This window comes from Heterodontus francisci, unplaced genomic scaffold (genome assembly GCF_036365525.1).
Source record: "Heterodontus francisci isolate sHetFra1 unplaced genomic scaffold, sHetFra1.hap1 HAP1_SCAFFOLD_216, whole genome shotgun sequence".
In the NCBI taxonomy this organism is placed as follows: Eukaryota; Metazoa; Chordata; class Chondrichthyes; order Heterodontiformes; family Heterodontidae; genus Heterodontus; species Heterodontus francisci.
The window spans coordinates 1756895-1768006 of NW_027140566.1; the positions used below are offsets into that span (position 1 = coordinate 1756895).

At 45.1% G+C, this 11112-nt stretch overlaps 1 protein-coding gene across 1 annotated transcript; it reads right to left on the reverse strand.

Annotated features, from left to right (window-relative positions):
• Nucleotides 1-364: 364 nt before the first annotated feature.
• On the reverse strand, nucleotides 365-10841 carry LOC137360163 (scavenger receptor cysteine-rich type 1 protein M130-like; the record flags this gene model as incomplete). Its single annotated transcript, XM_068025713.1, has 5 exons — nucleotides 10797-10841; nucleotides 6069-6383; nucleotides 4623-4940; nucleotides 4459-4539; nucleotides 365-417 (listed from the first exon to the last, which is right to left on the reverse strand). Coding segments are annotated over exons 1-5 (792 nt in total), but the record flags the coding sequence as incomplete, so codon positions are not given.
• Between the last annotated feature and the right edge of the window lie 271 nt (nucleotides 10842-11112).

The window sequence follows — 11112 nt, forward strand, 5'->3', positions numbered from 1 at the left end:
ATTTAAACAATAAATACTGTTCTTAATTTCCGGAACTAGTGAGTCAATTTAACAAAACAATGAACCCTAACCCCACTCTCCAAAACATGTCGCCCTCACCGGAACAAATCACACTGGCATCTTCCTTGTGATCACAGTCAGACTGAGCCGGCGATGAAGAAGGACAGTCTGCCAGAGAAGATTCTCTTCCAGTGCATTTCACCTCATCCAGCCAGATAACACCGTCACCCTGGGAAAAAGTAGCTCCTCCTGGGGCCAAAAGAGCGTGACCACAATCCAGCTGTCTGCAGACAACATTGGCATCGGCCATATCCCAGGAGTCATCACACACCGTGCCCCAGCTGTTATTGCACAGTATCTCAACTCTCCCGGAGCAGTTGGTGTTACCTCCAAACAGGCGCAACCAATGTTCAGAATCTGGCAAAGAGAATCAATGGTTATTATTGATTAGAATTTTTTTAGAATTAGAATATTACAGCGCAGTACAGGCCCTTCGGCCCTCGATGTTGCGCCGATCATCTGACCTACACTATTCCATTTACATCCATATGTCTATCCAATGACCACTTAAATGCCCTTAAAGTTGGCGAGTCTACTACTGTTGCAGGCAGGGCGTTCCACGCCCCTACTACTCTCTGCGTAAAGAAACTACCTCTGACATCTGTCCTATATCTTTCACCCCTCAACTTAAAGCTATGTCCCCTCGTGTTTGCCATCCTCATCCGAGGAAAAAGACTCTCACTATCCACCCTATCTAACCCTCTGATTATCTTGTATGTCTCTATTAAGTCACCTCTCCTCCTCCTTCTCTCTAACGAAAACAACCCCAAGTCCCTCAGCCTTTCCTCGTAAGACCTTCCTTCCATACCAGGCAACATCCTAGTAAATCTCCTCTGCACCCTTTCCAAAGCTTCGACATCCTTCCTATAATGCGGTGACCAGAACTGCACGCAATACTCCAGGTGCGGCCTCACCAGAGTTTTGTACAGCTGCATCATGACCCCGTGGCTCTGAAACTCGATCCCCCTACTAATAAAGGCTAACACACCATATGCCTTCTTAACAGCCCTATTAACCTGGGTAGCAACTTTCAGGGATTTATGTACCTGGATACCAAGATCTCTCTGCTCATCTACACTACCAAGAATCTTCCCATTAGCCCAGTACTCTGCATTGCTGTTACTCCTTCCAAAGTGAATCACCTCACACTTCTCTGCATTAAACTCCATTTGCCATCTCTCAGCCCAGCTCTGCAGCCTATCTATGTCCCTCTGTACCCTACAACACCCTTCGACACTATCCACAACTCCACCGACCTTCGTGTCATCCGCAAATTTACTAACCCACCCTTCTACACCCTCATCCAGGTCGTTTATAAAAATGACAAACAGCAGTGGCCCCAAAACAGAACCTTGCGGTACACCACTAGTAACTAAACTCCAGGATGAACATTTGCCATCAACCACCACCCTCTGTCTTCTTTCAGCTAGCCAATTTCTGATCCAAAGCTCTAAATCACCTTCAACCCCATACTTGCGTATTTTCTGCAATAGCCTACCGTGGGGAACCTTATCAAACGCCTTACTGAAATCCATATACACCACATCCACGGCTTTACCCTCATCCACCTGTTTGGTCACCTTCTCGAAAAACTCAATAAGGTTTGTGAGGCACGACCTACCTTTCACAAAACCGTGCTGACTATCGCAAATGAACTTATTCTTTTCAAGATGATTATAAATCCTGTCTCTTATAACCTTTTCCAACATTTTACCCACAACCGAAGTAAGGCTCACAGGTCTATAATTACCAGGGCTGTCTCTACTCCCCTTCTTGAACAAGGGGACAACATTTGCTATCCTCCAGTCCTCCGGCACTACTCCTGTCGACAATGACGACTTGAAGATCAACAACAACGGCTCTGCAATCTCCTCCCTGGCTTCCCAGAGAATCCTAGGATAAATCCCATCTGGCCCAGGGGACTTATCTATTTTCACTCTTTCCAAAATTGCTAACACCTCCTCCTTGTGAATCTCAATCCCATCTAGCCTAGTAGCCTGAATCTCAGTATTCTCCTCGGCAACATTTTCTTTCTCTACTGTAAATACTGACGAAAAATATTCATTTAACGCTTCCCCTATCTCCTCTGATTCCGCACACAACTTCCCACTACTATCCTTGATTGGCCCTGTTCTAACTCTTATCATTCGTTTATTCCTGAAATACCTATAGAAAGCCTTAGGGTTTTCTTTGATCCTATCCGCCAATGACTTCTCGTGTCCTCTCCTTGCTCTTCTTAGCCCTCCCTTTAGATCCTTCCTGGCTAGCTTGTAACTCTCAAGCGCCCTAACTGAGCCTTCACGTCTCATCCTAACATAAGCCGCCCTCTTCCTCTTGACAAGCGCTTCAACTTCTTGAGTAAACCATGGCTCCCTTGCTCGACAACTTCCTCCCTGCCTGACAGGTACATACTTATCAAGGACACGCATTAGCTGCTCCTTGAATAAGCTCCACATTTCGTTTGTGCCCATCCCCTGCAGTTTCCTTCCCCATCCTACACGTCCTAGATCTTGCCTAATCGCGTCATAATTTCCTTTCCCCCAGCTATAATTCTTGCCCTGCGGTATATACCTGTCCCTGCCCATCGCTAAGGTAAACCTAACCGAATTGTGATCACTATCGCCAAAGTGCTCACCTACATCTAAATCGAACACCTGGCCGGGTTCATTACCCAGTACCAAATCCAATGTGGCATCGCCCCTGGTTGGCCTGTCCACATACTGTGTCAGAAAACCCTCCTGCACACACTGGACAAAAACAGACCCATCTAAAGTACTCGAACTATAGTATTTCCAGTCAATATTTGGAAAGTTAAAGTCCCCCATAACCACTACCCTGTTACTCTCGCTCCTGTCGAGAATCATCTTCGCTATCCTTTCCTCTACATCTCTGGAACTATTCGGAGGTCTATAGAAAACTCCCAACAGGGTGACCTCTCCTCTCCTGTTTCTAACCTCGGCCCATACTACCTCAGTAGACGAGTCCTCAAACGTCCTTTCTGCCGCTGTAATACTTTCCTTGATTAACAATGCCACACCCCCCCCCCCCTCTTTTACCCTCTTCTCTGTTCTTTCTGAAACATCTAAATCCCGGAACCTGCAACATCCATTCCTGCCCCTGCTCTACCCATGTCTCCGAAATGGCCACAACATCAGGATCCCAGGTACCAACCCATGCTGCAAGCTCACCCACCTTATTCCGGATGCTCCTGGCGTTGAAGTAGACACACTTTAAACCAAGTTCTTGCTTGCCAGTGCCCTCTTGCGTCCCTGTAACCTTATCCCCTACCTCACTACTCTCAACAGCCTGTACACTGGCACTGCAATTTAGGTTCCCATTCCCCTGCTGATTTAGTTTAAACCCCCCCGAAGAGCACTAACAAATCTCCCCCCCAGGATATTGGTACCCCTCTGGTTCAGGTGAAGACCATCCTGTTTGTAGAGGTCCCACCTACCCCAGAAAGAGCCCCAATTATCCAGGAAACCAAAACCCTCCCTCCTACACCATCCCTGCAGCCACGTGTTCAACTCCTCTCTCTCCCTATTCCTCTCTTCGCTAGCACGTGGCACAGGCAACAACCCAGAGATAACAACTCTGGTTGTTCTCGCTCTAAGCTTCCACCCTAGCTCCCTGAATTTCTGCCTTAAATCCCCATCTCTCTTCCTACCTATGTCGTTGGTGCCTATGTGGACCACGACTTGGGGGTGCTCCCCCTCCCCCTTAAGGATCCCAAAAACACGATCGGAGACATCACGTACCCTGGCACCTGGGAGGCAACACACCAACCGTGAGTCTCTCTCGTTCCCACAGAACCTCCTATCTGTTCCCCTAACTATGGAGTCCCCAATGACTAATGCTCTGCTCCTCTTCCCTTTTCCCTTCTGAGCAACAGGGACAGACTCTGTGCCAGAGACCTGCACCCCATTGCTTACCCCTGGTAAGTCCCCCCCCCCAACAGTATCCAAAACGGTATACCTGTTGTTGAGGGAAACGGCCACAGGGGATCCCTGCACTGCCTGCTGGTTCCCTCTCCTTCCCCTGACGGTAACCCATCTACCTACTTCTTTTACCTGAGGTGTGACTGCCTCCCTATAACTCCTGTCAATAATCCCCTCCGCCTCCCGAATGATCCGAAGTTCATCCAGCTCCAGCTCCAGTTCCCTAACGCGGTCTGCAAGGAGCTGGAGTTGGGTGCACTTCCCGCAGATGCAGTCAGCAGGGACACTCTTTACGACCCCTACCTCCCACATTCTGCAGGAGGAACATACAACTGCCTTTACCTCCATTCCCACTATTCTAGATTCCCAATAAATCTACTGAAAATCCAAACGAAAAAACGATGTAGTATAAGAAAGGAGTACATGTCAGATAGTTGGTATAATAAAGAGGAAGTAGCACCTGGTGAAAGCCCACGTTTACAATCATATTCTCGAATGCAGTCCTTTGATCTGTGGTGCTGCTCCTTAGTTACTTTTGCTTCTGTTCAGAAGAGAAACATGCTGACTGTATCGGACACCAATGTTTGAAATGACACTCGCACATTTAGAGGTTTGTTGTGTTACCTGAACAAACAACACCAGCATCCTCCCTGTGTTCACAGTTGTGTTTACCCCACGGTTCTTTTTGACATTGCCAAAGGAACGATTCGTGTGAAATACATTCCATCCCATCAAGCCAAATGGGTCCAGATCCTTCTCCAAATGACTGAGCATAATAATCGATAGAACTGAGGGGACCGCACTGTAACTGTTTGCAGATCACTTCTGCATCAGGTCCATCAAGTCTCTCCGAGCACACTGTTCCCCAGGTGCCATTGTAGAACACTTCCACTCTCCCCTCACAGCGATGCTTCCCATTCACCAGCCGCAGCTCTTTGTGCTCTGTCAATGACACAAGAAATATCCAGATAGTTAGATTGATAACTCGTTGTATGTTCATACTGCACAGCTCAACACATGCTGCACCGGTTGTGTTCACTGATTTCCAGTAATTATTTCAGAAAAGCGATAGAAAAACACCGACTGCCCATAAAGTAATAAAGAATAATCAACACGGATTTCACAACAGAAAGACAAACAACGTTATTGAATTCTTTGAAGAAGTTACAGAAAGATAACAGGGATAATGCAGTCGATGTAATATGCATGTTTTTCCTTCAGAAGGCCTCTGACAAGGATCATGACTGGGGTCCGAGCCTGTGAAGTCAAGAGATCAGTGGAAGAATGATAGGAAACCAGCTACAAAGCACACCGTCCGGGTACAATGTGGTAACCCAGAATGGCGGAAGGTGGGAAGTGGTGTTCCACAGGTCTGGGGTCACTGCTGCTCAACATTTACATGAACGATTTGGATTTAGACAAGGGAGACTTAATTTTAAATTTTAAGATGACAGCAATTTGGGGGTATAGTTAACACTAAGAAAGACAGAGACAAAATACGGGAAGACGTTAATAAACGGGCCGAATGGGCATACAATTGCCAAATGAGTTGAATACAGATAAGCCTAAGGTGCTCAGTGTTGACAGGAAGAATAAAGAGGCCACGTACTTCTTCTAAAATAAGAGTGAAAATGATATAGATCAGCAAAGAGACATCGGGATACAGAGGCACTAATCACTTCTGAAGTGACAGAGACCGAAGCGAGTGATCATAAATAAAGGATAATCCCGAATAAATCTAATAAGAAATTCAGGAGAATTTTTTTTTTACCTAGGGAGTGGTTTGAATTTTGAATTCCGAACATATGCAATTGCTGAGGTGATTTGCACTGATGCCTTTATGGTAAAGCTATGCAGGTACATGAGGCAGAAAGAAACTAGAGGATATGCAAAGAGGGTTAGGTGCAGTGATGTGGGGCGATACTCGTAGGCAACGTAAACACCACATTGACCAGTTCGTCCGAATGGCCAGATTCCGTGCTGTCCAATGTATGTAATTCGAAGTAATATCTTCCCTGTGAAACCACGTGCACAACACTACGGAAAATGGGAACATGGAAGCACCTTTACCTGAACACATGATCCTCACATCTTCTTTATGAGAACAGTCGTGGTTACCCCACGATGCTGAGGGACATTCCCAGATAAATGATTCGTTACTGGAACACTTCAGTTCATCCAACCAAACTGGCCCTGAACCTGGCCCACAAGATGCAGGAGGTGCCAGGTCCAATGCCTTTCCACAACCCAGCTGTTTGCAAACCACGTCAGCGTCCGCCAGATCCCAGGAATCATCACAAACTGAGCCCCAAGTCCCATTGTAATAAATCTCCACTCGGCCATTACATGGGCTTCCACCGTCAGAGAGCCTTAACTGCACGTGGTCTGTAGGATAACAGTACATGAGGATTATACTTTCAATAGACATTCACATCATCACTCAATACAACTGATTTTACCATCACCAGCTCAAAAAAAGAACGTTAAATGCACCTGTGGACAGGTAAATAAAACTATACAACAGAATATCTGTTTACACTTACTTCTTACATAGAATGTAAAGAACAGCAATGTTTCAGATGTGCTATTACATCTGGCTTTGACAAGTTCTGGTCTCCAGTTCCCCTCTTATGTTTTGAATGCTGTGTACGGTGTTAAACAGGCAATGACTCACACGATTAGCAGTTAATTTATACTCATGTTATATAACTGTATCTGTTCTTTATCCATGTATGTTACCCTTATTTGTTATCTTGGTCAGACATTTACTGCCATCTCCTATTTCCCTCATCTTCAATTACAAGTGACTTGCATTTATCTAGCGCCATTAACGTAATGAAACATCCCAAGGGGCGATACAGGAGTGATATCAAAGAAATTTTAACACAGAGCACCGAAAAATATATTAGGTCAGATGACCAAAAGCGAAGTCAAAGAGTTAGTTTTTATGGAACGTCTTAAAGCAGGAAAGACTGGTTGACAGGCAGAGAGATTTAAGGAAGTAATTCTAGAGCGTGTGACCTTCGCAAATAAAGGCACGGCCGCCAATGGTGCACAATTAAAACCAGGAATGCTCAAGAAGCCAGAACTGGGAGCTGTCAATCTGGAGCCGATTGCAAAGACAGGAGCTGTGAGGCCAGGAAGGGATTTGAAACCAAGGATGAGAATTTTAAAACCGCTCATTGCTGGGAAAGGTAGGTCAGTGAGCAGAGGGCAGATGCCTGAGTGGCAAATGGTCGAGACAGCGGAGCTTGCAGAGGTTGAAACTCGTGAAGCCAGCCAGGAGTGCATTAGAATCATCGAGTCTGGAGGGAACAATGCGATCGACAAGACGAGATAAGGGCAAATGCGGGTGATGTCATGGAGGTGAAAATGACAGTGTTAATGAGGATATGGAGATTTGATAGGAGGATCACCCTGGGGTCAAATATAACACCAAGATTACAGGCTGTCTGGCTGAGTGACAGACAGTTGGCATGGCGAGAAATGGAGTTGGAGACAAGGAAACATGCGATGGGGACTGATGGTTTCTATCTTTTCAATACTGAGTTGGAGGAATTTTCTGCTGATGCAGTACTGAATGTCAGCCTGGAATTCTGACAGTGTGCAGGCATTGGAGGGCTCAAGAGTGTTGAATGTGAGGTAGAGTTGGATACAGTGAGATACATGTGGAAACTGAGGCTGTGTTTGCGGATATCACTGAAAGGCAGCATGTAAATGAGTAATGAAGTGTCAAAGGATAGATCCTTTGGTGACACTATTGCTGACTTTGCAGGAGCGGGAAGAGAAGCCATTGCAGGCCACTTTCTGACCATGACTGTATAGATAATACTAGAACAAGCTGAGTGCAGTCCCACCCAGCTGGGTGTTAATGGGGAGGAATTGGAGAAGTATTTCATGATCAATCAGATCAAAATTTGAGACAAGTCAAGAAAGAGGAGGTGGAATCGTTTATATTTGTCACAATCACTTCGGATGTCAATTGTTTTCGTCCTGTGGTGTGGATAGAAAATTGACTTGCGGAATTGAAACATGCAGCTTCATATAAGATGAGCATGGATTTGGGAGGCGACAACACATTCAAGGACTTTGGCGAGGTACGAACAGTTGGAGCTGGGGCCGCAACCTGCATGAACAGGTGGTCAATGGTTCCTTTCTGAGGAGAGGTGTGATGACTGCTGATTTGAAGGAGAGGAGCCTGAACATGTAGAGAGAGAGAGAGAGAAAGATAATGGTTAATAATGCCAGCTAACATGGAACCCAGGAAGGGAATGTTTGTGTTCAGTAGTTTAAAAGAAATAAGGTGTAGACAGCAAAATGTGGATTCCATCAACAGTACAGGTTCCGAGACAGCGTGAAGGATTCTAGGAGAGAAACAAGAAATGGGAATTCAGGGTGATCGTATGGGATGGGGATGGGAACTGATAGGAAGTTAGGCCTGGTGGGTTGGGGAAGAAAGGGAAGTAGTGGAGGTGACTGAACGGATGTTTTTGAACTTTGTGACAAAATATCTACGAGCACCACTCACATATTTTTGCAGTTCAGGGTGGACGAGGCAGGGAAGTGGTTCAGGAGGAAGATTTATGATGGAGAATACTTGCTGTGCGTTTTCTATGCCTTCCTGGATAATCTTTGTCAAACGGGTGGTTTTAGTGAAGATGAGGAGGACCCGATGATGCTTTATGTGATTGATCCATTCAGAATTATATTACCAGATAGTTCGCCACATGTCACCATTCCTTTCTGTTTTTTAATTATTTCAGGGGATGTTGGTGTCACTGGCAAGACCAGCAGTTTAATCCACCCTATTTATTACTTCCACTTCATATTGGAGAATGTAACGTCTCCAAAAATAGTACCCTTAAACATCAGCCTTGCAATGTGCAGTATCTTCGTGTCGAACTACGTTCTAGGGTTGTGTTGATTATAACATTATCATAAATCAATTTAATATTAATTGCATAGGAGAATCAATTACTTTTGTAAGGATGGGACTCTGTCTTTGACAAGGAACATATTTGAGTAATTTTAGAGACATAAACCGCATGTCTGAACAGAAAATATGCAGACCTCTCTGTCCAGACAGACTGCTGCAATTATGTTCAATGAGCAAACGAAACTTGTGAGGCAAATTAACAATTGTTATTGTCTTTAAAAAGTCAATGAACTAAACGACTAATTCTATCAATATATGACTGTTGGACCGGACCAAAGAGGGCAGGAAACAGGATCTCTCTGCAAAATGTTGGACAGGATCAGGAAGCGCCTATGGGCAATTGAACTCCAGATGTGTAGACCTCCTGGATGAACAGAAACCAGTATTTAATCTGGACTAGACAAAAATGATTGGACGAATTGCGTCAGGCACTTTGGAAAATAAACATCAGCAATGTGACCCATCAGATAGAGAAGTAGAAGACAAGGAGAAGATACATGGCTTCTGAAGGTGGGCATAAATGTTGGGTGGAGCTTAACATCTACCTAACTGAAGAACAAGATGACATACTCTACTCTGTCCAGGGACTGAGTGTGTAATAACCATTCAGCACTGTAAACTTCTGACGTGAAACGCTGGAATGTATTGATTTCCGCTGTTCCCGAAGAAATTATTTACTGTAACCAATCGGTATCAAATCTGAATCATTAACTATCTCATATGTTGTAAGTTCCACTCTGTCGTATGGAAATAAATGTTCATTGGAACAACCCGAAAACATCTGCCCACACTTACACTCTGCATAACGCAACATCCCCAGAACACATGCCTGCATTGACATGCTACACAATGAAACTTTAAAGCATATAGTCCAAAACATCTGTCTACTTTTATCCACAATATAATGAAACTTGCACCAGAACAACTCCCACACAGCTACCTCCACTTATATACTGTACAGTAGAACTGATTGCAAGCTCGGCGCCGGATTTGATACCAGAGCTGAGATTCCAATTCCGTATTCTCTTTTTCATAAGGCCGTTATCTTTCACCTCTATCATCATTCACCTCCCTTCCTGCCTCAGCCCATCTGCTGCTGAAATGCTCACCCATGCTTTGTTTCCTGCAGAACAGAATATTTTAATGTTCTCCTGGGCGATCACCCATCTTGCATCCTCCAGAAACATCAGCTCATCCAAAGTTTTGTTGCCTGCCCTACATGAAGCCCCTCTCAGGAACGCCATGGCACTCGACGATCTATTGGTTTCCCCGCCATCAATACCTCGTGTTTCCAATTATGATCTTCATGTTCAGCCACCTTCATGCTCTCCCCCTGCATCAGTATAACCGTCTCCAGCCTGAAACATTTCAGGAACTCTGCTTTTCTCTGAATACAGCTTCTTGTACTTCACCCACTTCAATTGCCTACAACTTTCAGTTTTGCCTTTAACCATCTAACCCCCAGATCTGAATTTCCACCAGAAATATTTCCGTGTCTCTGGCTCTTCAAATACAACCATCTGACTAAGAATTTAGTCACCAACTGTAACATCTCTTTGTTTGGTTCTGTGTCAGTTTTCTCTCCCTTTACATTCCTGTTAAACCCCTTGTGATGCATGTGTTAATTGAAATTTCTGTAATAAAAACGTTCTTGTTGTTTAATTGTGTCCGTGTCCTCTCTCTCTGCACGCCACCCCCATCCAGCCCCAGCTCCCCGACCGCCCACCATCCTCACCCACTCTCCTCGAGTGAAATGACTGGCTTGAGACACCCAGGAACAAGTAACCTAGATTATCACTTTTCTCAGCAGATTAGACATTTCACTTCTTTGTTTTTGTAAAAGCAGTGAAGAATATGTTTACCTGAACACAGGACCCCAACATCCATACTGTCAGTGAGAGACGAATTCAATGTGAATAAGCTGCAGTTCTGGAGCTGCAATTCGTTTCCTTCACACTGGACATCATTCACCCAGACGGGTCCTTCACTCTCTCCGTCCTTTGAATAGTTATAAGCGGCTGTCGCTTCACCGCAACCCAGCTGTGTACAGACTACGTTGGCATCATTCACGGTCCAGTGTCTATCTTGCAATCTCCCCCAGCTGCCATTGTGGTAAATCTCCACTCGCCCATCACACCAGCTTCCCCCGTTAGTCAGCCTTAGTGACCAATTTTCATC